The sequence below is a fragment of the Pelodiscus sinensis genome, chromosome 7 (genome assembly GCF_052426305.1).
Source record: "Pelodiscus sinensis isolate ZL-2025 chromosome 7, ASM5242630v1, whole genome shotgun sequence".
Classification (NCBI taxonomy): Eukaryota; Metazoa; Chordata; order Testudines; family Trionychidae; genus Pelodiscus; species Pelodiscus sinensis.
The window spans coordinates 63609198-63636071 of NC_143058.1; the positions used below are offsets into that span (position 1 = coordinate 63609198).

At 38.5% G+C, this 26874-nt stretch overlaps 2 protein-coding genes across 4 annotated transcripts in view; both read right to left on the reverse strand.

Moving 5' to 3' along the window:
* Window positions 1–6813, reverse strand: part of RAMP1 (receptor activity modifying protein 1) — an 81802-nt gene extending 74989 nt beyond the window's left edge. Inside the window, exon 1 of the mRNA XM_006127409.5 lies at window positions 6679–6813. Coding sequence (XP_006127471.1) covers window positions 6679–6730 — 52 coding nt within the window. The 5' untranslated portion in view covers window positions 6731–6813. The remainder of the gene's footprint in view (window positions 1–6678) is intronic.
* A 1291-nt stretch (window positions 6814–8104) lies between these two features.
* RBM44 (RNA binding motif protein 44) overlaps window positions 8105–26874 on the reverse strand; it is a 30414-nt gene continuing 11644 nt past the window's right edge. The window contains exons 6-14 of one of the 3 annotated variants that reach the window (XM_075934027.2): window positions 26328–26415; window positions 25860–25962; window positions 24141–24287; window positions 21530–21612; window positions 21365–21438; window positions 20577–20973; window positions 19566–19711; window positions 18931–19075; window positions 8105–8237 (exon numbers count right to left, since the gene is read on the reverse strand). In XM_075934027.2, the coding sequence (XP_075790142.2) occupies window positions 18940–19075; window positions 19566–19711; window positions 20577–20973; window positions 21365–21438; window positions 21530–21612; window positions 24141–24287; window positions 25860–25962; window positions 26328–26415 (1174 nt within the window). In that variant the 3' untranslated portion in view covers window positions 8105–8237; window positions 18931–18939. Of the gene's footprint in view, window positions 8238–17316; window positions 18040–18930; window positions 19076–19565; window positions 19712–20576; window positions 20974–21364; window positions 21439–21529; window positions 21613–24140; window positions 24288–25859; window positions 25963–26327; window positions 26416–26874 lie in introns of those variants that run through there. The other 2 variants (XM_075934025.2, XM_075934026.2) reach the window with 2 other exon arrangements.

Sequence of the window (26874 nt, forward strand, 5' to 3'; positions counted from 1 at the left end):
TGTTGCTCTATATGAAACTATCTCAATCTGCTTCCTCATGTCCGCATTTTGGTAGCAATCCTTACAGTTGGCAGAAGAAAGCCAAGGCTTGAATTTATACAATTGTCATTTCACACCTACAGGGAATCTGTGCAGAACAGGATACTTCTGTTTTACAGACAGAGGGAAGACTTTCTATCACATTGACTCTGACATCTTTTGCCAGCGCTAAATTCTTGCTATAGAGTTGTTTTTAAAATGTAAACAAAAAATATGATGCCAAAAATCTAGAATGACTAATGCTAGTCATTGAAGTGCAGAACTGACAGATGTCGACTTAGTTTTCAAAACTAGATTAGTTTTACAAAATGTATCACAAACAAATGTTATGATACATAAATATATGGAAGCACAACTGTGTAAAGATAGGCAACATAGTGGTTTTTATATACGAACATTAGGAAACAATGTTTTAAACATGTGAAATATTCCCTAATATGTAGAGAACTTTGGGTGAAAATATGCATTTAGTGGTCTGATAAATTAGCAAACATACAAAAAGACTACACTGAACCAAGGGCTGGTCAAATATCAGAATTAATTTTCACAAATATCACTAGAAAATTTCACTGGTAATCAGAGAGTAATAAGCTTTCTGCATTCTATTCAGATGTAAAGCTGCTCAAATACCCCATAAAGCATTAGCAGAATAAACAGTTTAATCACTATCCATGAAATATAGTCATTGCTATTAGTCTACCAGAATACCGTGTCTCTTTTAGAGCTGTTAAGAAAGTCTTTCATCCCTCTTCCCCAGAAAAAAGCTATTTAACAAAAGCACATTTTGCCAAAAAATTCCATGTTAATAAAAACCAGGTTTTTAGTTTCAAAAATAAAAATGTCAAAGCAAAAAAAATTAAGATTAAGTTTTCAGCTTTTTTTTTTAATGAAACCTCCAAACATTTTTTCAATTTTGTCAAAAAAATTTAGCAGGGAAAAAATCATTTCCTAGCCAGCTCTGTTAAGACTATTTATCTGTTACAAATGATTATAGACCATTTCCATTTAAATACAAAATATCCTAAGACGCAGTTCAGATCTACACAGAGTTGCTATGATAAAAAAGGGGCTGCAGTTTAATAAATCAAAATCTGAAGTTTCAAAATTCCAAAATCTTCTCAAATCTGCGATTACAAAAACTGTAATTGATTTTATTCCAGCTCCAAGTCTAAAAAGAATCAGTTCCATTCTTAATGGTCATTTGCAAGGCTTCTAATTTCATTCCGGGTCATGGGATTTATATTTTAGTCATCTGCAATCTTCAGGAGAGAGATTTACACAGAAGATATTAACAGCTCAGTATTTAATGGATATTTAGTTCAACAACATTGTAGAGTTAGTTAATTGATGTCATTAAATTGCTCAAAGCCCAGTAGATTCCTGCTAGTGGATGTTAAGCAGGTTACCACCCATCAGGTTGCAATCAAATGCAAGCAATACTTCATTTAACTATACTGAACCAGTAGCTAATAATTGCAACCTGGAACAGTAACATTCCAGAGATGTTTTTATTTTTAACAACTGAATCAATTTTATTTTTCAGTGGGGTAGCTGCATTAGTCTGTTTCAGCAAAAACAACAAGGAGTACTGTGACACCTTAAAGATGAACCAATTTATTTGGGCATAAGCTTCATGGGCTGGAACCCACTTCATTAGATGCATGATTTTTGTTTTTTCATTTCATCTGTAGGAAGCCTGTAAGAAACAAGACCACACAATGTTAATTAGAAGTAATTAACCAGTGGGTCAGCTTCCTGGGAGATTTGGTGGATTCTCCATCACTTTAAGCCTTTAACTCAAGACCAGATCTCTAGATATGCTATTGCTCAAAACAGATGTTATCTCCATGGAGAAATTACTGGTTGAGGTTCTATGGCTGGGTTTTGCAAGAGGTCAGGCTATGATCATGATGATCCCTTCTGGCTTTAGATTCTATTAATTGACAATTGGAAAAAGTTATAGAAAACACAGGGAATACACTCATCAGAGAGGAGAGAGAGAGAGTGTGTAAAATAGAAGTACTGTTTTTCATTGCCCTCTGTAACAAACTGCATTTAGCACATACCTTGAACCATTTCAACTGTGTTCTGTTCACTAATCTTTCTCTATCAGGCCTGTCTAAAATTCCACCTAATGGAGCAGCGTTAAGCAACTGTCTATTGTTTTTTAAGTTAACCTGCTACACAAATGTTTTCCTCAGATGTAACATTTCTTCTCCTCCCCACATTATACTGGTCTGAGGATTTAGTAAAAAGTTAAATTTAAATATTCCAACACCCTGAATTTCTAGAAATGAAAGTTGTATGAAGGGCTAGATTCCTAACTCTTAGTGGTACACATAGAACTTGATTCTGCCCATAGAAGATCCAGAGATAAATGGACTTCAAAAGGCACGATAATTGTGTGTTCTGATGAGCCATTTTAGGTCACATTTAAAAGGTTTCTAATCTGTTTTTGTAGAATAATGATGGTGTGCTTTGGTAACATGCATATGTTTGGCATGCTCTGCATAACTTATTTGTGAGTAATGCGGCCACCCAAAACATGAGCCAATAAAATCTTTATACAATCAAGTATAAATATGTGAGAGGAATATGTGTGTACACAACACTTCACTTTAAAACCTCTGAAGCAAGTGGCTAGCCCAGGTAAGTAGTACTACTGGAATGTAGCAGCCAGCTGGTACTGAGTACAATAGTGAGGGAGAGAAGAAATTTTGGCCATTAATACAAACAAACAAAATGTTTGTTAGTGAAACACAAAATTAAAACCCTGCCTTTTTAGGAACAATGCAAAATAGGGAAGATCCTGTTTTTTAAAGTGCAGTTTCCCGGTATATATGATTGTGACTATTTTCTTCCACTATTTGATCTGAGGAAGTGGGTCTGGCCCACGAAAGCTCATCATCTAATAAACTATCTTGTTAGTCTTTAAAGTGCTTCATAGTCCTGGTTTTTGATTCAGCTACTTAAAAGCGACTTTGTAGAAATAGCACCAGAAGGGAGTCATATTACTGTGTCTCAATGATTCGCAAAGCACATTTGCTCATTTTACAAGTAAAAAAAAAATTTTCCCCCTGCCAGCCCTGCAACCTCAACATGGGATTTGAGTCAACTTGAATTATTTCTGGCTCATCCATCAGCAGCAGCAATACAGATTCTCCAGGTCAACGTTTAGCCCTGTTACATTTGTGCAGCCCCATAAATGCTTACATGGAGTTGTGCAGGTGTAACTGTAGGAAGAATTGGCATACATAACTTTTATTACTGATAATGGTACACTGTCCAGAGAGAATACAGTTCACTTTCTCCTAGCTATGCTATTTCTGCAGGAATAATAATAAAAGCCTATATTTATCGCTACCATAAACAATTGCCTCAGGGCACAAACAGGTATCAGATCTGTTGAGTGAGAATGTGATTATTTTTAGAGAGTCCATGCTCTTGTCACTACTCTTTTGTAAGGCCTCACATCTGAAAGACACCGGAGCAATCAGCTGTGTTGCACTCAAATATACATGGCATGGAAAGAAGGACTGAGTTGATCCTGCTAGTGTTTGAACCAGTGGTGCTGTACATAACCTAATATTACACAGCTGGGACAGCTTCCCTTCTCAGGGCAATGTACAACCCACATTCAGTATCACCCTCTGTCCTTTAGGGTACGTCTACACTGAAAAGCTATTTCAGGATATCAGAGGTATTGCGAAATGGCTATCCCACACCTACAGAAGCCACCCGTTACTTGGAAATATTTTTCGAAATAACGGTTGTGTTATTTCATCATCCCAGTAAACCTTGTTGAATGAGGAATAAGGGATAGCTCGAAATAGTGCTTTATTTTGAAATTTGGTGCTGTGTAGATGTGCCAAATTTCAAAATAAGATATGAATTTGCATAGCCCAAATTGCATATCCTATTTTGAGTTTACAGTGCTGTCTAGACTCATTCTTAGTTTCTGGATCACATGGTTTTACAAGTCAGCCTCTGATTTTCAGCTAATAGAACTAATCCTTTCAGTTCAAGCAGTAGGGGCTCATTTGGTTTTGGAGCCAAAGGTCCCAGGTTCAATCCCCACAGCTAACAATCCATCCAGCTGTGTCACATTATAGGTTAGGTATTTCAGAAGTGATGCTTAAATTGCAGTACACTACCATACCCTCCATTTCATAGAGCAGAGATTAATATCATATAAATATGTGCAAAAAAGGATTTCAATATATTTGCTCCATGAGCATAAGAAAAAGAGAATATCTGGGAACTTAAATTATTACTGTACAATAAACAGCAGCTTCAAAATAGGCAGATTTTACATAGTGGACTTGAGGTTTATTTCAATTGGTTGTCCAGACTGGTGACTACATGGCCAGGATGATTTTATCAAAGGGCAATGCTAACTCTAGAAAAATAAATGACATGCACAGGTCTAAATCTTTGAGATGAAGAGAAGTTAATTAGCATTTTGGAGGCTCTGCACTTTGGATGGGTAAGCCCAACATACAGGTAGAATTGTCACTGATTTGACTGATTCATATTGGTTTAGCATCTTGTCATAATAGTCAATTTAAGAGTTTCTAAAACATAAAACAAAGCTGCAGCTAACAATTTCGAAAATTATCGACAATTTTCTTAACATCAGCTTTGATAAGAACTGGCATGCAGATTTCCAGTTTAAAATAAAACTTCAGAACAACTGTCCTGGGTAAACGAGAATGCCTATGTATGGGCAGTAATCTTAGTGTTCACTGCGTATTGTTTATACCATAGTTGCTGAATAGAACAATTTAGTCATGTACAATGAAGGGATCTCTAAAACTAAACATGGAGAATGAGTTTTGACTAACTTGTACTGTCTTCTATTTCTCTGTGAACAGTCACAAGCTAAAAAGTGGTAAATAGTTAATTACGTTGTACAGATTAGACAGCTCAATACATTATTTACTAGGGTTCTGAGAAGGAAAACAACAAGGAAGAATTGAAGATAGGAAAAACATTTCCATTTCCTCATATAATCCTTAAGGTTTTGTATTTCAAGTCAATATCACACATATTCTAATATGGCTCTCCTTTTAATAGGTAAGTAATCTAAAATAAATATAATCATTATTATAAAGCATTCCAAGATAGATTACTTTTCAAAGCTTTTTGCAACAGACTTTCAGGAACTTCTGGCAAAACAATAGACAAGTTTCTATCGGTTTCACCTGGAGAAATACATGATGCCACATGAAAACAATTAAGCAAGAAACAGAAAAAATTGCCTAACTAATTTTAAAGAGACAGATTGAAAATAGACTATATACTATACAATCCCAGTCTCAGTGATATAAACAAGTCTCAAAATAGGTCATTCCAGTTGGGCCCTTTAACTGCATGTGTGTCAGAAATAGAGACAACTGTTGAAAAATCCATTTATAAATATTTGAGAAATTTTTTTAAATGGAAAGAACTGTAAGCATAGCCTGCTTTAGAAAGCAGACCTTCCTTCAAGCAGAAAATTACATCCAAAACAGACTGATCTGGGTGGCATTACCGGCTGATTTGTTGGGAGCCACGGAAGTAAATATTTCATTTCAATTCCATGTTATTTTAGAATGATTTTCTAATTTTCCCTCTATTTAAATAGATACCCTCATTCCTTATATTCTTTCAAAATACAGCCTATTTTTGCACTTAGGTCAAACTGCAGTTAAGAGTAGATGACTGCCACTTAGTGATGTTCCAATGAAGAATGTAAAAGGAGAATGGTACCCAATGTCAGTGCTTAGGTTTAGGACAAAAGAAAAATTCTTTCAGCCCGTGCATACAAAAATCCCCAAAGCGTGCTGAACTGCAGAGCTTTCAGTGAGTCCGCTACAGTATTTTTACACTGCATGTGCGAAGAAAGGGATTGTCCTGCGGTGAGAGGTTTCAATGTTTCAATGCCATGATTCCTTCCTACGGATAGAAATGATAGGACAATCTAAAGAGAGGACTTCATTTAGTGAACAGAGAAGCAGATTACTTCAGTCGCTCCCCCCCCCCCCCGAATGTTATCCCATCAGCAGTTAAAGCATAACATTTGCAATTACCTACTCTACATAGTTATACTTTGGGGACCACACGAGTCGATGTGTCCATTAGGCTCTACTTCGCAGTTATGACAGAGTACCGCTGGGAACAGCAGTAACATGTTGAGTAACTGGTAACAGCTGCACCCCGTACAACCTCATCACCCAAACCGAGAGAACCGCAAAAGAGTTAAGCCTTGGGCGAGCCTGTTTAACTAGTTCCGCTGCTTGCTCAGTCCAGCGATTAAACGGATTAACACAGAGGTCCGGCGAGATAACAGCGCCATAGGAAAGTCAGCAGAGGATCAAAAATCCTGCCAAGCAACCTGGTTTCAGCAACCTGCAGCGAACGGGGCTGCCAAAGCCCCGAAGTTGTTCATGAATCTCGCCCCAAGTTCCGAGGAACGGAGAGCCGCCACAGACGTGCCCAAGCAAAGGCAGTGCAAATTCTGCCCATCCCACGAATTAGTTCGCGCGGTTCCTGCTTGAACGGATCCGATTCCCGAGAGATTCGCTCTCGGGGCGCTACCGAGCCGCGTCCGCTCAATGCCCGCTCCTTCCGACACAGCGCGCACAGGCTCACGCTTACCTAGGACACACCAGAGGAAACGCCTTGGGATGAGAGTCCTCCCCAGAGCCATGGTTCGACTCGCACTTCGGATCAGTTTCTCCTGAGCCAGGGAATCCGTGACCGCACCATCGGGCGGGCGGCTGCGCCGGGTCGGGGTGCACGCAGCCAGCGCCGAGCCTGCCCCGCAGAGTAACGAAAGGGCACAGCAGCCCAGGGGGACGTGGAAGTGGCTTGGCCCCGGGGAACACGCGGCCAATGGACAAGCCGCGGCGCCCGGAGCGGCGGGGAGACACGTGGCCCAGCTCCGGTTTGGGATGGGGGGGGGGGGGGGAGGGTGCGCGGGCAGCTGGACACAGTCGCCCCGCGGCGAGGGCGCACCGCAGAGCGGCGGCGGGCACGGAGCCGAGGAGAGCGCGGGGAAGCGCTCGCTCTGTGCTAATACCAAGGGGCGGATCTAAATTTAGAACAACCTGAGGTTTTATAAATAGCCTGACAGACGCTGTCAACTGCGCCAGCGATTTACAAACCAGGCGTGAAATCCGCAGCCCCGGCCCAGGCCCGGGCAGGCGGAGAGCAGGGGGCTCGGCCGGGAAAAGGAGACCGGTATGGGGCGAGCTAGGCACAAGAACGCCATGGGTAAGGAAAACCTAGCCAAGCCGGGGCGCTGGCTGCCCTTGAGGGATATTTAGCACACTGGCTCTTTGTAAAACGGGGGGATGTGATCCTGCTTGTACAGGCCTCCCGGGGTGATGCAATTGACAAGGTAGCCAGCCTTCTTAGGAAGGGATAGTGCAACTGCGCTTAGGGGACAGGCCGGGGGGAGTTGCAGCTTTACAGCTTCTCTTTAGCTTTACAGCTTCTCCACGTGAGGCATTTCCGGGTTTCTAAACAGACACCAAGCCCAGGTCTTTCATGATCATCATTGCCAGCACCTTAGCTTTAAAGGCAAAAGCCAAAGCTCCTTTCAGGTTTTGTATCTAGTATACTCAAAGCTGGCCTTACCCTAAGGCAAACGGAGGAGGCCACCTCAGCTACCGGAGGGGGGGGAGGGGGGGAAGCATACCACTTGGACCCAGAGTGTAGAAAATTGTCTGCTGCTGGTGCATATGTATTCTCTCTGCTCTAGAGTAGAACAGGAAGAAGGCAGAATTGAGATCTTTCAAAGTTTTAGCCTAAGTGAGGGGATAGGAGGGGATCATTTGAGCTCCCCACCTCAGGTGACAAAATGTTATAGGCCGACCCTAAGTATACATCCCACACCATCGCTACGATTTTAAGACAGGATGAGAGTTATGGCACATGCAAGTAACTAGTTTATCAGGATTTGACCACTGCAACTGAAATCTGATTCCTAAAATCATTGGACCAGAGGATGCCATGAGGCTTCAAAGTGGTACTGAGACCTCCAACTCAGAGTCCCACATACAGTCTGATGGCTAAATCATGCCCATAAACAATTAAGAATTACATACCCTTTGCATTTTCCTAAAAGAGGCTGCCGTAACATGGGGTGTCAATATGGGACGGTATGGTCCTGCAGCTTCAAGTTGAAAGACTGCCAAGTTCTCTTCCAGACCCTGCGAAGCATGTGGCATTTAGGATCAGGTACATGCTGTAAGTCATTTACCCTTTTGTCCTTTCCCTTTTTGTGAAAAATCTATTTTAAACATCACAAAAATGTAATGCTCCCCCAGCTGCTAATTGCTGATCAGTGCATTGGCTTCCTCCACTATCATAACATTCACAATTATACTTTTAACATTAATTTGCTTAAGAAAGAGCCTCTGTGGTAAATTTTTAAACAAAAAGGATGGGTAAAACAGTGCCACTAAATTATATTCATACATTACACTCCCTTGATTCAACTGAAAAGTGTCTACTCTAGCATCAACTGAAAACTGGGGCTGTTCTTGAGGGTAGGTGGCATTAGAACATTGTGGTAGGACCAAAGGTCTGTCTAACCTAGTGGTCACCAACCAGTAGAGCAGGATCTACTGGTAGATTTTGGGACGTTTGACAGGTGATCCTGATGGTTTGGCTGGGAGCCTATCAAGTGCTGGCACTTAATCTGCCCCTCTCAGTTCTGCCGTGTTGCTTCTGCCCTCTACTTTGGAGGTGCCCCTCACCCCTGGAAGCCTCCAGCTTGCTGTACAGGGCACGGGAAGAAGAGGAAAGGGGGGGTGCTGATGTCAGAGTGCCCCTCCCTCCACCTTGTACCCCATCTCCACAGAGCAGAGAGTTTGCTGGCTGCTTTCGGGAGAGGTGCAGGGCCAAGGTAGGGGTGAACCTGCCTTAGCCCCCTGCACCACCACCCAGAAGCCACCTGTGGTAAGTGGTGACCAGCCCACATTCCAAAGCCCGGGCCCAGTCCTGAATCCCTCCTGCACACCAAACCTCTGGCCCCAGCCTGATAAAAGTGAGCAAGGATGAGGGAGGGAGGGTGAAGTGAGCAGGGGTGGGCCCTTGGAGAAGGGACAGAGCAAGCATGTTTAGGCTCAAGGTAGATCCTAGATTGCACTTAAATTCAAAAAGTGATCTCATGCTTAAAAAGGTTGGGGACCACTGGTCTAACCCATCATCTTTGTCTTCTACCAGTGGCCAGAAGCAACTAACAGAGCAGATCTATAACCTGTCACCCATTCCCAGCTTCTAGCAAGAGAGATTAGGGACACCATTCCTGCCCCTCCTAACAGCCAATGATGAACCTATTCTCTACTAATTTATATAGCTCTTTAAAAAACTTCTACTGGAGACTTAGCTTTTACATCATCTCTAGCAAAGACTTTCAGAGGTTGTCTGGGAATTACAGGAATACTTCCTTTCGTTTGCTTAAAACCCCATTAATGTCACTTGTTGCTTTTTTTGAACCTTTTCCAATATCTCTTTTTTAAGAATGGTCAACCAGATCTGTATGCAGTATTCAAAATGTGAGTTTACCATGAATTTATATAGATGCAACATAGTTCTTGCCTTGCCTCTACCTTTCTTAAAATTCCTAACATTTTGCTTTGACTGTTGATGCATATTGAGCATATATTTGCAGAGAACTCCCCACAATGATTCCAACATTTTTCTTGAATGGTAACAGCTAAATTTAGATCTCATCATTTCATATGTATAGTTGAGATTGTTTTCCAGTGTGCATTTTCTTTGCACTTATCAGCATGGAATTTCATCTTCCATTTTGTGAGATCTCTTCGGAACTCTTCAGAGTTTGTTTTGGACTCAACTGTCTTGAGTAATTTTGTATCATCTGCAAATTTTGACACCCATTTATACTTTTTTTTTCCAGATCATTGAAGAGCATTGGTCCAGACCTCCAGGGTACACCATTTACCTACCTCCAGGCTGAAAACTGACCACTTATTCCTATCCATTGTTTCCTTATCTTTTAACCAGTTACTGAGTCATGAAAGGACCTTCCCTCTTATCCCAGCTAACTTTACTTCAGAAGATTTTCGTGACACTGAATATATGCCCACAACACTAGCATATTCATAGTTTCACTCAATTATGAAAAAGTTAGATGCTTGGAAAGATCTCTAATTTATTTGGCCAGCAAAATCCTTTGCTCTGCTGCCATCTGTTGTCATATTAAGAAACATACTAACTCTGCACCAGTAAATAAGGTCATACAACACAACCTTTCAGTGGTCTCATTTTTCAGACTTCTCAATCTCATTAGTGCTCCACTTCATAGGGAATTACCACCACCAACTGTTGGGACTCTCTTATTGAACTTGGGGGAAGGAGAGTATAATTCAATTGAAGTCAAGAGACTCTTTAGATTGACTGCAATAGGCTTTGGGTCAGACACACACCTGGAAAGGATACAGGCCTATCTATATATACCCCATTACAAGCCAAAGTGCTCTCTCAAGACAGAACTGCTTCATCATCCCAAGGCTGGGGTGCCCAACCTATATGGCCCACCAAAGCATCTCAAGAGGCAGGCAGTATACTCCAACACAATATACTAATGGCTGACTCAGTATCATGTTCAGATCATTTTAGTTTACAGAAATGTGTAAATAGTATTATAAATATAAACTATAAATACATACCAAAACATGGATTTAAACATAAATCAATACACAACTTTAAATCTTATTAAAATATGTAGAATCTGTGTGGACCTCCTGCCTTACGCTGAAGGAAGACAGCCGTTAAGTATAGACATTCCAAAAAAGAATGGAGGAAATAAGAAAAACAGTATTGCTGGCCAGGGGAAATGCTAAGGCAGGCAAGCTTCACTCATGAAGATAAAAAGGCTGATTACCCTTTATCCTTTCATTAGGCCACCTGCATTTCCATAAGTCTTTAGATATGACTGGTACATTACTTCTTCAGTACTAAAATGTGTCCTAAATATTGAATGGGTGAGGAGACCTATTTCCAAAATATTACATCTGATTATACATAAATCTTAACTTATTGTAGTTGGTGACCTTTTAGGATAACGGGCTAAAAAAGATGTTACAATTTATTCATCTATTACCTCCTTCAAAGTTAAGTGGCTTCGTTTGCATATTACATTGAAGCCCATCCTTATCTGGAAATAGTTTTTAAGAATTAGGTGTTTAGTGGCAGACTACTAGGATATGTCTACACATCAAAGTTATTTCAGGATGCCAGAGATATCCCGAAATATCTACCTCCCGACTTATGAACACACCGACTTATGACCATCCGTAGTTACGACCAACCTCCCATTAACCCTATTATAATATTTTAGAGTTGAGAACCATGCACGCCAAGTTTTTCAAACAGCACAGGCAGCATGTTTAAGGGTATTTCCGACTTATGACCAAATCGAGTTACGACCAGGCGTTCAGAACGTAACCCATTTGTAAGTCAGGGACTGCCTGTAGTCTATTTTGAAATAAACTCGAAATAAGTACACAATTTGTGTAGTGCAAATTGTGTACAGTCAGTCCCCGACTTACGCGGATCCGACTTATGTCGGATCCGCACTTACGAACGGGGTTTTCTCGCCCCGGAGCTCACGGGCGGCAGGTCACAGGGAGACGGGGAGCAAAGCCTTGGCGCACACCCGCAGTGGGACAGCCGCGGCGCGCCTGGACTGTCCCACTGCCCGCGTGCTCTGCGGCTTTGCTCCGCGTCTCCCAGGTCAGCAGACCAGGGAGACGGAGCAAAGCCGTGGAGGACTTAGGCGTCCCGCCACCCCCGTCTCCCTGATATGCTGGGGGGGGGGGGGTGTACAGCTAGTGCCCCCCCCTCCAGCAGACCAGGCTTTTCTTGCTTACCCCTGGGGTAGAGCAGCTGGGGGCTGCCGGGTTGGTCCCGCAGCGCCGCTCTGGACCAACCCAGCAGCACCCCAGCTGCTCTGCCCCAGGCGTCCTGATTCAGCCGCTGCTGGTCAGTTTCGGCAGCGGCTGAATCAGGACGCCTGGGGCAGAGCAGCTGGGGTGCTGCTGGGTTGCTTCAGTAGCGCCGAGGAGCCGCGCTACTGGAACAACCCAGCAGCACCCCAGCTGCTCTGCCCCAGGCGTCCCTGATTCAGCCGCTGCCGAAACTGATCAGCGGCTGATTCCAGGAAGCCTGGGAAGCTTCCAGGAATCAGCCGCTGATCAGTTTCAGCAGCAGCTGACTTGGGGACGCCTGGGTTTCTTAAGTTGAATCTGTATGTAAATCAGAACTGGCATCCAGATTCAGCCGCGGTTGAAACTGATTAGTTTCAGCAGCAGCTGACGCCAGTTCCGACTTACATACAGATTCAACTTAAGAACAAACCTACAGTCCCTATCTTGTACGTAACCCGGGGACTGCCTGTATCTTATTTTGAGTTTAGAGTGCAGTGTAGACATAGTCCTAGTGAGCTAAGACAGCTCAAACCACAGATGGCTCACTAGTAATTAAAAGGCATATTTAAAGGTATGCAAAAATCTCATTGGTGCGGGAGTTAATATTAAGTTCAGTATATCTTCAAGTGTCTCACAAGTTAACCCTATCCTATTGACTTTAGGTGTAGCTCTAACCTGAGAAGGGATAGTGCTAAAATGGCACACATCCAACATATCCTGTATGCCTTATTTATACCTGTTTTTAGTTTTTAACCATGCATTTTTACTTCTATTAGCATTGCAGATTCAACCCAGCTACATAAATTTGGATTTATATCCCATAATTATCTATTAAAATCCAATTACAGGATCAAATCCCGCCCTCACTGGAACAATAAGCTTCAGAGGGTAGCTGAGTTAAGTCAGTACAGGATACACTTAAAAACCAACAAATAGTCTGGTAGCACTTTAAAGACTAACAAAACATGGCGATGGTATCATGAGCTTTCGTGGGCACAGCCCACTTCTTTAAAGTCAATGGTGTAATAGAAGACAGGATTTGCCTGCAGAATATCCATTAATAGTGTGAACAGGAAACAATAGCTTTGAGACCTGAATTTCAGATTCAGGCTTGAATTTGAAATATTAGCTGTTACAAATAAAACACCTCAATACCAGCTACTGGAGATACACTTTCAACTCCTCAGAGTTAAATAGGATTTAAATAGGAAGTGAGTGGTCTATCTGAATTGAGAATGGCAAAACACCACTGTTATTTTCTAGAGTAAAAAGGTAACAAGCACAGCTTTTATCAAATCTGCATCCCTCTTGTGTGAACTACACCATAAATGGAGTATAGTTCTAACATTTTTACAAAACAGTCAAGTGGAATCCAATGTTCTAAGTTATACACCAGCAATTCGTAATTCTAATTATCATACAGTTCAGACCCCAAGAGTGGTCTATCATTACTTTATGTCATTTGCAAAACAAGGAGAACTTAATACAACCTGCAGAGCTAATTTACAGGGAAATCTGTCAGCTCTGATAAACAGATTTCTTTTATTAATTAAAATGTAATTTGCTCTGGTTTCTGAATGTTCAATACTAAGATATGAATGTAAACTTGAGCCACACTATGGACTTTTCATTTTCAGGAAAGAACCTGGAGTAGATTTTTTTTTTAACATAACATTGGCAACTTATTAAACATCCAATATACTAAAGCGGTAGGTGCTTAAGTAGCTATTTCCATGCTTAAATCTAAGGGGCACTGAAGAGTCACAAATAGTAGGTGCTTTAGTGATACCTAAACAGAAATAAAATTCCAATATTAAGAAAATCCTTTCACTGAAATATGTCATTTTACTTATGTTAGTTAGAATATCAATTATGGAACACTTGAGCCAACTGCTGGAGAAGAACAAAACTGCAGTGAAGTAATAAATGGATCATTTAAGCGGTATGTATATATAGTACATAGACAGAAATTAGCTTATTAGCCAAGGAGACCAGAGTTCAGCACCTACACTGCCACATATCTTCTGTATGGACTCAGTCAAACTGCTTAGTCTTTTTCTGCCTTAGTTCCTCCATCTGTAAAATACAGATAAACAGTATTTCCCCTCCTTGTGAGTGATGATAAATATATTAGAAACGGTGAGATTTTCTGAGGACCATGTAAGTACTTGAGTATAAAAGCTACCTACACAAATAATATGAAGAATTGTTTTCTTTGGGAGAGATGAAAACATGATCGTGACATTATTTTGCATCTCGCTGAAGTCCATATATTTTCTATGGATCAAATTATCTACCAAAACCATATACAGTCCCATAGAAATTCATGAAGTTGCAACAGGTGCAAGTACAATAATTTTACCTTGAGCTATAGAAAAGCCTATATTTAGAAAACTCTTAAATGACAATCAGCAATTCATCATTAAAAAGATAATTTTAAAAAACCAAAATAGGCAGTTTTGGTTAAAAAAAAAATAAAGGTTCACTGAAACCAATGGAAATTTTGCCATTGACTTCAGTGGGAGCTGGCACAAGCTCCTGATGACAAGCAAAGAGTAAAGTTTCCAAATATTGGGAGACCCCCAGATCTACAGTGTAGTGATCAGATGCAAAATAAAGTGATTACCATCTTGTAACTGAAATACTGAAAGAAAACAAGGATTGGTACTTGTATCTTTACATGGCTATATTTGTGAAAAATTGTGGTTATTACACAGTATTCAAGAATAAAATCAATATTTTTGAAAATTTGAATTAAACAAGGTTGCAGGAATTTTTTTTCAAAATTCACCCATAAAGTGGTTTTCAAAATTGCACTTGAATTTAAAGAGGCCAGTGAATTATCAGTATTTAGTTTTGGTGTGAACAGAATGTTGGTAAAATATACCAGATGGACAACACTCAGCAGTAACAGAAATTGACAGAGCACACTCAACAAACTTGTCCACACTGTACAAGCAATGTGCCTCATCCAAGACCTGATGGGACCATATCCATGGGTAAGAAAATATTGTAGTTCTATTTCCAGCATTTGTAATCATTAGCCATAATAGAAAGCCATGGAGAGCAGCTTATGGATGTGGATACTTGGGGTGTGCCTAGACTACTCCTCTCTGTCGATAGATGTAGATTAGGCACATCGAAATTGCTAATGAAGCGGGGATTTAAATATCCCACACTTCATTAGCATAAACATGGCTGTCGCTTTTTTCAAAACTGAGCTTTTTCATTAAAAAACGGCAGTCTAGACGCAGATCTGTTGAAAAATAAAGCCTTTTTTGAAAGATCCCTTATCTCCCAAAAAGTGGTTTACAGGATCTTTCGAAAAAGGCTTTATTTTTCGACAGACCTGTGTCTAGACTGCTGTTTTTTTCAAAAAAAGCTCAGTTTTGAAAAAAAGCGGTGGCCATGTTTATGCTAATGAAGTGCAGGATATTTAAATCCCCACTTCATCAGCAATTGCGACATGCCTAATCTACATCTCTCTGTCAACAGAGAAGGAGTAGTCTAGACATACCCTTGGAAATGAAGTAAGATAGCCTTGTTACACATGGCCAACGTGTGTAAACTTTTGTTCACTACTGACCATGGTTGAGTGTAAACAGAGTTCCATTCCATTGTGACAAAGGCACTCAGTACTGAGGATGAGAAAACCCATGAGCAAGAATTATTCAAGGGTTAACAGGAAAAATACTAATTTTATTTTTTACATATTAAACCCCAAAGTAAAACTTGGAAAGGAAGCTTGCTCTGAAGTGCACACTTCAAGCATGAATTCCATCTTTCTTCTGTCGCTGTGGAGTAAGCAGAACTCTGGGCACTCTTACCAATGGGGTGTATTTATATTTTTACCTGTTTAAGTCAGTAAAGTGCCTAAGACACACAATTTTAGACCATATGAGGGAGATTTTGTTATTGCTATTCAGACCCTTAAGTAAATTGATGGGAGTGCAACATTCCAGGAGTGAGAATTGTTTGTTTTTGTTAATCAATTAAAACACCAAAAAACAAAACAAAAACGAGAAAACACTCATATTGGAGGGAACCTAACATAGAAAGGTAGAGGAATTAGAACATTTACAATCTTGGATTCTGGAAACCTGTATTTACATATTTGGGCTTTGTACACATACAGTTCCAGTTCACACATACTGAGAACACATTACCCCAGTTCTATTGAAACCATTCTGCTAATATTCTTTTGTCCACTTTTGGACACTATCAGTAAACAAGTAAGTTGTAAAAAATAAATGTAGACCTTCTAACATGATTTGAATATTCATTTGTCTTTGGTTATTTTATAATTTAATCTTTTTTGAAATGGGAACTGCAAGCATTCTGACAAACTTTCAGTTCATTTAAACATCTCTAAAGCTTCACTGAATTCATTTTTGTCCTCTGCTAAAGCATCTTTTGTGACTCTCCATAGCACTTCATACGAAGCTGGGCAGAAAATGGAAATACCTTCCTGTGAAAAAATGTTGTTTTTGAAAAAAATTCAAAATGTCAAAAGCAAAAATTTTGCCTCTGAAGAGTTACAACAACAAAAAATGTTTCAGTAGAAATAAACTGGACATTTTAAGTTTTCCCACTGGTCTAATGACCTTGTCAGTTTCACTTCCTGCCCTGCTTACAGACAGACCTGAGTCTTCAGCCTTCTCCCAATACTCCTACAGGTATGGTTAGGCAGAAAGCCTGTGTGCTCAGCCTCCTAACAACTCCTCAACAGGAGCCAAACAGTTCAACTACTCAACCTCCTGGCCAAACCCCTCTTTTCCCAGCTTCCAATGCAGAAAGATTGCCAAGCATGTGCCTAACTCTGGGACTAGTCACATGCTTAAAGTTCAGCATGTGCTGAAGTACGTTGTAGAAGTAAGATCTAAGTTTATCTAATTATTTATTTATTTTTACAGATGGTCGCCTGTCATAATTTAAATAATGAAGTAGAGCTGGTGAGAAACTTTTAGTCATACTTTGTGGAAAAATGCCATGTACTAATATTTCTGACATATTATGAAATAATATAAAGATATATAAATGAAAATACACAGACAATAAAATTTGAAGTAAATGTCACAATATTGAAACAGAAATTATTGGAAAGTCTGTTTTGTGGAGAATTCTAAAATGTTGACATTTCCCTTGAAGTGAAAATTCTGAGTTTCAACAGCTTTATAATTAACTTTCCCATTCTTTATGAATCACTTCAAAAACTAGGAATTGCCCTAGCACATTTATACTGTGCTACATGTTGGCAGTATACAAAACCCCCAGTGACATCTTTGAAAATTTTAAAATAGTTTTGAGGTTATAAGTAGTAAGGACCATATGCAACATTTACAAACATTTATTTTTAGAAGTCTAAATATGAGTTTGTGAAATCAAAATCTACAACTGATGTTTGTATCATGCTCTTCTGCAAAACAAACACAGGTAACTTGCTGTATGGAAGACCTGCAACATAATATTTGTTTCACACTGCAGAGTTACACATAATATTCTGAAAAAAACTGTTAGATATTACATCACCTTCCAGGACTGACTATGATACTTAATAGGTACTTTCTCAATGGATGTTCATCCACAGGAAGCTTAGAAGCACATACTGGAATATCTATAAACACACTATAACAAGAGCAAACTCTTCTTAAACTTAATTTTAACTTTTTTCTCATTAATATGCTCTAATAAGATTACAATTTTTACACACGTGTTAGTTCTCAGGGGAAAAACCTAATAACCTGGTTGCTCCAGAGCCTCAGTGGCAAAATGCTATTTTCATTTTATCCAGCTCCCTGGCAACGAAAGTCAAAAACTTGCCACAGATTACTGAGACTACTTTTTCCACAAGTGGAACAAAAACATCACAACTGAAAGTTCATAAAATATTATTTTGAGAATGCTTATCCATGTGAGCACAACACAATTCAGGACTTTCAAATATTACAAATGTTTTATAAACAAAACTAAAAATTATTTAAAAATCAAGCATTTTTCCATACTGGTTCTCTTGGTCTTTTCTGTGTCCGTAGCTGCAATGCTGTGAAAAAAATAACTGTTAGGTATTAGAAATTCTGTAGAACCATTAGCACATTTATAATATTTAATTTTATTTAGTTTTAAAGTAATGAAGATACCTGTCCAAGGTTCTAGGCACCTTAGCTACACAGTAAATACAATCCTAGGAGCTTTAAAGTAACCATTTCAAAAGGAATTCAACCAGCCAAACATCTAATGAGTTCTTTCCAGTCCTTTACTGTAAAAAGAATCATTCCATTACTCCTCTCCAAAAATCCTATCAAACAGATGTGGCTACACTGGGAAAACCCCTCTAGCCGGCCAATCACTTAAAGCTTGTTTTTCTGGTCCATGCCAAGGTGGCTGCCCTGGGAAAACCCCTCTAGATGGCCAATCACACAAAGCTTGTTCTTACAAGCTTTTACAGGAGGAATCTTGTTTTTGTTTTTTAATGATTCTACCATCTGTTTGAAGTGAAAGGCTCTGGAGACTGAAGTGCCTACTTACTAAGGAGGAGTTTTTAACTTCAGTTCCCTGTTCCTATGGATTTTTATTACAACAATAAGCCATTAGATGTCACTTTTGTCTAGAAAAAATTTATAACTGCAGCACCATCCATACATAGTAGTGTTAATGGAGAGTTAACTTTTCTGTTGTGAAATCAGCAGAAATTCTGAAACAACGTGATAGAGCTAGCAGTATAACTTAGTAGACATTAAAAATATAAGTGATCATCACACAACTATTCAAATGAAGTTAAAACTTGTCAGCATCAACTTTTTCAGTGCACTATCCACTGGCAATGAAGTTCACATGTGGTATGCTAATCACAGAGTTATTTACTATGCTATACATATAGCTAAGTTATACAGCCACACAATTTATTTTCTAGTTCAAAGTGTTTTACTTTCTGCACTTGAATACTCACCTATTTATGCTACTTTTTCTCACATTTAGACGCAGATTTCTCCAAAACAAAGGAAGCCTTTTCCACAATAGTCTTAATAGACAAGCCACTTAGGAATCCTTTATTATTTGTTCTGACTTCCACTAACGCATCCACAATGTTGTCGCTAAACATGTAAGATAGAAATAAGTCTTTAACCAAGTGAAGTTATATACACGTGTTTTCACCAGTGTTGTCTTCAAGTTGTCATTGTCAAGTCCAAGTTGAGTCTCAAGTCACTACAGTTCAAGTCTCAAGTTGAGTCTCGAGTCCCTAAAGTGACTTTTGAGTCAAGTCCCAAGTCGAGTCTCAAGTCTTAATTTAAAAAATGCAAAGTCACTTTTGTACAAGCCATCAATAGCGGCATTGTCTGACAATTTTTTCACCAAGTCGATTTAACAAAATTAGCAAGTCTCAAATCGAGTCTCAAGTCACAAACAATGAACCCGAGTCGAGTCTCAAGTCGAGTCACCTAGGAAACTTAAGTCGGACTCGAGTCCAAGTCGTGGGACTTGAGTCAACAACTCTGGTTTTCACAGATTCCACGTTTATCATTTCATTTGACTATTCTGAATACTGGATTCTTAAATCAGAGGAGAAAAAACAAATGTTCTTACCTACTAGCCTTGGGATGTAGTTCTTTTAGTTTCTTCATCAATTTGGTAAAGCTGCTCAAGTTCAAAGTGTTAGGCGGTATAAAGGTAGCAGATGGATTAGGAGAGAACTGAACAGGTTTTACGCGCAGAGGATTCTCTCTGATACTCTAGATGCATATTAAAACAAGTGAACATGGATTGTGTTAAGTACTGTATGGATTGCTTATCCTAATTGGCAAAAAATTATTGCTTCTGTTATGTACCATTTTTCAAACTATTGAAGCAATTACAGATTTAGTTTAATAGTAATATACCAGGATCAAAACTAATCATGTTACAATGCAACTAACTAATGTATGTCAGAAATATTTATAGAAAGAGTAGGCATGACACAAAAAATTGTTTACACCATCTCTTTAAAATATTCTTTTTTTTAAATTACCATGTTTATGTTTTTTCCATGTGTAACCATGTTAAATTAAGCAAAATCTAGATTGCTCTAGGAACAGTCATTTTTATATTAAATCAAAATAGAATGAGTTTTCAGAGGGTTTGTTTAAATAATCACAATGTTGAGACTGAATAAAGTCAGTGGACAAAGAAAATCTGAAAATGAATTCATCATATAATTTAGGATACAATTTAAACAACTTTTTCCACGTGGTCCTCTGCCAAACACAAATGTTTCTTGTGTTTTAATAAATCATAATCCATTACATTTATACAAACTTATTCAAAGTGAAAACTTTTAAATCTAAAAGAAAAACCAAAATAAAATCATAGTCATTCCAGAGATGAAATGTAAAGATATTGTTATTTGATGAATTAATGTCAATAAAGAAATAAAGGTGGCGATATCAACATTAGGCAGGAGAAGATGGAGAGATATGTCCCTTTCACAATATACCACAAACACTAATTTTTGAGCACTTTTCACAAGGCAACACTGCTGCAAAATATACTAAGTACAAAGAAAGAATTAACTTAAATTTTTAAAATTCATCATAATCTGTCACAGAAGTAATAATTTACCTGTTGATCTATTGAAAATAAGAAGTGCTCTAATTGATGTCTAGGTGGCTTTAAATCAGAACTGAGCCTTTTTGAAGATGCCAGAGTAGGGGCAAACACTGTTGAAGAAGCTGAGGGAGGAGCAAGTGTTTTCAAACAGGCTGAGGTGGTAGAAGGCACTTTCAAAGAGTCGGAGGCAGAACAGGTAGTTCTGGCTTGAATATTTTTTTCAAAATTATCAGTGGCTTGATTTTCACAGTGAAGTGGTCTGGAAATCTTTTGAGAAGCTGGAACTATATTTACTCCTGAAGTTTTTACAAGATGAACATTTATTGCTTTTCCTTTGATTTCTTTTCCATTCATTTCTTCCACTGCCAATTTTGCTTTGCTAGCATTCTTTAAACTCAGAGATGCATATCTAAAATTTAAAAATATGTGCAAGAACTAAGAAAAAAAACTTTATTATACAATGTACCAGCTTCCATATGTGGACGATACATAATCCATTAATTACAAATGCTTTTGATTATGGTGCAACAACATATTAGGTACAGCTTTTAACTAAACTACGGTACTTTAATCCAGCAAGGACAACATTTTATAATTGGTAATTTCCAGCAACATGTCAACTGTTTTTGGAACTCAGACATTGCCAGTTTACATCTAAGACATAACTTGTATAATATGTATTGATTTTATTAAAATTCCACTGACATTAAATTTACAAAGAAAAAATACTTTCCCAAGTGCCACTTACTTTGTCAGTAACAACTGTAATAAAAATAAAATGTACATTAATATGACTGTACCTGTAGTTACTAGAAAACTCACATATCGAAACCTCCGAAACTTGATACTTCTGGAAATGAGACCTTAAATCAGCCTACAACAGATAGCATAGTTAGGATGTAAAATACAACATGAAAGTAATTTACTAGATAAACAAGATATTATTTAAAGAAAGGATATTTTACCTCTGACACTGCAGGACTTAAGCCACCAACATGAATAAAATAATGCTTGTTTGGCTCACTTTTTGAACTCTTCATCTTTATTTCTGGTAGTATAGAAATATAAAAAATATCAATGCGCTAGTCCTTATTCAATCTACAATAAATTAACGGTGAAAAACAAAAATATATGAAGGGTAAACAGTATCTCTAACAATAGCAAAGGGATTGAATGGAAAAAATGCGTTTCATGATTAGACTCCTACCAAATTCTTGGTCCATTTTGGTCAAGTTCAAGAGAATAGGATTTTTTTTTAAAGCACATTTGATGATTTCAGCTATTTAAATCTGAAATTTCATGGTGCTAATTGTGAGGAGCTGGGCAACTGGAGAGTAATGGCAGCAAGCTAGAAGCTCAGCTCTGAAAGCAGAGCGGCAGCCAGTTGCAGTGCATAAGTAAGGATGGCCTGGATGGTATTGCCTCCCCAGTGAAATCTATATAGTATAGCATAAAAGCAAGCAAAAGCTCATATTTCACAGCAAGAGATCAGATTTCATAGTCCTTGCCATGTTTTTCATGGTTTTGAATTTGGTAGGGCCTATTTATGATACAATAGGAAAAGGCCGAAACTACATTTGTTTTCAAAGTGTTGCCTTAAAATACTACATTGAAAACTATATATTTGACATTTTGTAATGGGAAACAAAAAGACCAGGAGCATTCTTTGATGTGCTTCTACAAAATCTGGCAAATGGATTCTAAAGACAGTGCACAGGTTTTAATTTAAAATTGTATATGTCTAAGTAATTTCCTTAATTCTAACCAATAAGTTCTTTTCCAGGACTCAAAACTAGTCACACCTAATCACAAACTGGTCATCACCTAACCCCTCAAGAAAATCTTAGCACTCTGACAGCTTTCTAAAGGAGGTACCTGTGTCAAACACTGCCCAAGAATGCAAATAAGGGCTTCAAAATATTGATGTGCTTCAGCTACTATACATAAAGCATAGCTAGATAGTCCAATGGTGTCAAAATGTGGCTTTAAGTCCTTTTCTGTTAAATTAGAGTGTCTCAATCTTTTTTGGACTGCAAAATACAAAGTGGCCAAAAATCATTCTGCAAGTCACAATATTCTGCAGCCCACTGAACCTCCATAAGACTGGACCACAGAACACTTTTAGGGTTTGGAGTTTTTTGAGAACCCTAAAAAATGGGATTTAAAAAATGGGTACCTGGAGCTGCTGTCATTAATGGGGTGAGATGCTTATGCTGCTGATGGGAGTTTTGGGGATGTCAGGTAGCTGTTGCTGCTGAATGGTAGCTGTGAGAGAGACTGGTGCTCTATGGTAGAATGGGGAAGGACATTCCTTCCATGTTCCCGGCATTCACCTGTACAACACTCATATTCTGGTCAGTGCCACATCAAGGGACTGTGAGGTCAGCCTCAAAGCCTCTTGAAGTACTGACTGCTCCACCCTGGAGCAAAGCCCCATGTAGGTAGGTATGAGGGTGAAGGGCAAGAAGGGGAAAGGTGTCAGCAGCTAGAAGGAATAGGAGCAAGTTGATGCTTTCCTCCTATAGCTACTATAGTTTCAGGAACCCAGAGATTATTGTTGATTTCACCTAACAGGGTACAGTCCACTAGATTACCCTCTGCAAACCACTTCTGGCACACAGAGTGAAATGACTCAGGAGCAGAAAATCCACTGATGTATGTGGTAGTGACGCAGAGACATCAAGCTGAGCTGTGAAACATATACTAAGAATCAAATAGGCTTGAAATGCTATTAAACAATATTTCCTGTAAGAATAAAGTCATGGAAAAGGCAATGCTATGCAGCTATGGAGCAAGATAGTTGGTTGCCATGACTATGGGGAGCTCTTCACTGACTGCAATCAGCAATGTACTAGTTGGAACACTAAGTAGTATCAAAATTCCATTGCATGAAGGGTATAACCATAGTTGCTGACTCTCTGGATGCTCCAGAACTGGAGCACCCGTGGAAAAAAAAGCTAACAGCCACTGAGAATCATGCTCTCTCTCCCCCTCCCCCCCCCATTCCCCACAGTGCAAGAAGATGCTGGATGGAGGCTTGAAGGACGGGGTGGAGGAGGCAGGGCCTATGGCAGAGGGGGAAGAAGTAGAGTGGGGGCACAGCCTAGGGCAGGGAGAGTCATGCATGCTGCAGGAAGATAGGAAGTCAGTGTATGAGTGTAACATGCCTTCTCTCCTCTTATGGAACTCTAAAGGTTTATCCTTTTACTACACTTAGAGTAGTTTCAACCATGCCCTCATGTAAAGGCACAATCTCAAATGTGTGATTCTGTTCTAAATCTCTCTGGAGGCGTCAATATTAGAAAAAAATTAGAGAGGAATATTTCCAGCTCTGTGTTAGATGACATAAATAAATATTGTTTTGAAAGTGTTGCCCAGAGTGGTAAATTTTACACAATAGCTAGAAGGAAAATGTTTACATTCTGTATAGAAAACTCACTGCAAGAAAGGAAAGAGATGAGTACCAAAAGAATATGAAAAAGTAGCACTTGAAAACCCAGCGAATCTTTCAGAGAAGCAATGGTCAATAAAGCAACATCAATGCTATTCTTACCTAAACCTGAGTAGTCAACTCACCTGTCGTACTGACGACTTTTTCTAGATTTTCTTGTTCCTTTTCACTCCCCTGAAGTGTTACAATGGCTGATTTTTCAGTAAAGTTTTCTTTAGCATCAAACCAGTCTTCAAACCAGTCTTCATTTATATCTTGATTTTTACTGCAGTCTGCAAGACAGTTAAAGCAAACAGTTTCATGTACTAAAAATTCCAAAAATTTTGGAAGGATATATACATCAACTATTATATTTATAAGGCAGAGCTGCCTGCAGAAATGAGCACAAAGCTGGAATTAGGATGCCTTGAGCACTAATCCTGACAATGCCAGTGACTCTCATGTCCTCGGGCAAGTGATTTTACCTTTCTGTCTCAGTTTCATCGGTAAGATAGGAATAACTTTTGCATAACATGCACATAGTTCCTTTTTCAAAATAGAAAGGTATTAAAATATTGTTTGTTAGATTTTGTACCGGTACACAATACAGACTTCAGACTTCTGTAAAACGGAGTATAAAGTAGTTATCACTTACAATTTACAGCATTGTAAAAAGAAAATGGTTTTCAGCAGAGAAGAGCCACTGACCATAAATCTGGCTTTGAACAGAGATGGTGAACAGGATTCTGAGAGAGCTACATCAATCAAAATCTATTCTCAGCTCGCCTACCTCTGACTGACATGAGTTGGCAAAAACCAATGTGTTGTTAAGACTGGATGGTAGTGAATGAAAAAGGTATGCCCACATACACATATATAGGAATCATCATTATTTATTTGTATAAATGAACCAATGGTGATTCATAATAATCATTTTAAAGGATTTTAAAAATAAATTGTTAATCACACTTGTACTGATTCACTGAAGCTTGATTCTGCACACATCATAATTTTGCCATTGCTGCACCATTCTGTGTATCAACATGGCACACCAAAAAAAGAGACAGAAATATAGCCGTGTTAGTCTGGTGTAGCTGAAACAAAAAACAGGACTATGTAGCACTTTAAAGACTAACAAGATGGTTTATTAGGTGATGAGCTTTCGTGGGCCAGAACCACTTCCTCAGATCAAATAGTGGAAGAAAATTGGCACAACCATATATACCAAATGATACAATTAAAAAAAATGAACACATATGAAAAGGACAAATCAAATTTCAGAACAGGAGGAGGATGGGGGGGGAGGCGAAGGTAAATGTCTGTGAGCTAATGATATTAGAGATGATAATTGGGGAAGCTATCTTTGTAAAGGGTAAGATAATTAATGTCTTTGTTTAAACTTAGGCGTAAAGTGTCGAATGTAAGCATGAATGTCAGTTCAGAGGATTCTCTTTCAAGTGTGGTCTGAAAAGGTCTTTGAAGCAGGATGCAGGTAATCAAGTCGTTGAGACAATGTCCTTTCTGGTTGACATGGTAAGAAACTGTTTTTTCTTTGTGATCCTGTCTAATATCTGTTTTGTGGGCATTGATTCTTTGGCGAAGCGTCTGAGACGTTTGCAATTACATAGAAAATAATGCTTGCGCATGTTTCTATTTCTTAGTTACATTACCCAAACTGACAGACTGCAGCGTGTAGCTGATTTAACATTAAATGGCCCCTTAAGGAAAGAGCTGTAGAGTATCAGTGTGGATGTTTTAATCAGATGTTTGGGTTTTTAGCAAATTCACAACACAAGTAATAAATACATTATACTGCTCTTACTGAACTTTATTGTCAAATCTAGAATTAGATAAATCTAACTTACCACTTTCTATATCTGGATCTTCATGTTTTATTTCAAGGTTCTTGTTGGAAGGATCATGTTTACTCTGCCTGTTGCCAGTTAAACACATCATTTCAGGAGTAACCTATAAACAGGCTCCCATCAGTTATTTGCTGAGTAACAATACTTTTTTTTTAAAAAATGTATAATATAACATTTTTCTAAGTCTAACACTACAGATGTATTAATCAGCTATGGAAAAAAATTTGCTCAATAATCTTTGCTCAAGATCTCAATAATGTTTTGCATTTCAAAAGTGTTATGATCCCTTAGTAGTACCAGTTGCACTGCACTCTTTTACTAGCACTGAGATATATACAAAGAAATATCAGTTCTTGGATGGGTGTAAAGATCAAAATTATATTTGTATATACTACTTTAAAATATATCTACATTTTCTTTAATAGTAGCTTATAAGCAGGTTCCAAAACAAGTGTTCAGGTAACTCACTGGAAGTGGTGTTCTTTCCAGGTTGGAGGAAATTTCACTTTCTTGTTGGGACTTTTCTAATCCTGACTTTTCTGCCTCAGAAACAGAACTAGAAAATAAGATGCAACATTATGTTGAAAATTCTAATAAATTCTAACAGAGTTTCCTGATATCCACTGTAATTTTCAAAATGGAAATAAGTTTGTTTAATCTCTAAACTACAATTTTTTTCCTTTCTTCAATGTACTAAAAAAAATACATAAACATCAACACATCCGGTGTGAAAGATACTAAAGTTTAATATTTGAATACAGAGTTTATAAAGAAAGAATAATTATACATGTAAAGGTTTTATAAACATACTAGAAATTAATAAAAAAAGCAAAAATGTAGCTTGCCCCATGCTAGGAATATTTTACCATTTAATTTAATTTAATTAAATTTTTTAGAAAAATCAGTTAGTCGTTAAAATCAATTATTTGGTAATGTGATACATACTAAAAGAAAAATATCAATTCTACAAAACATTTTAGAGGACTTTTTAGTCATCTACCATAATACTGCCTGT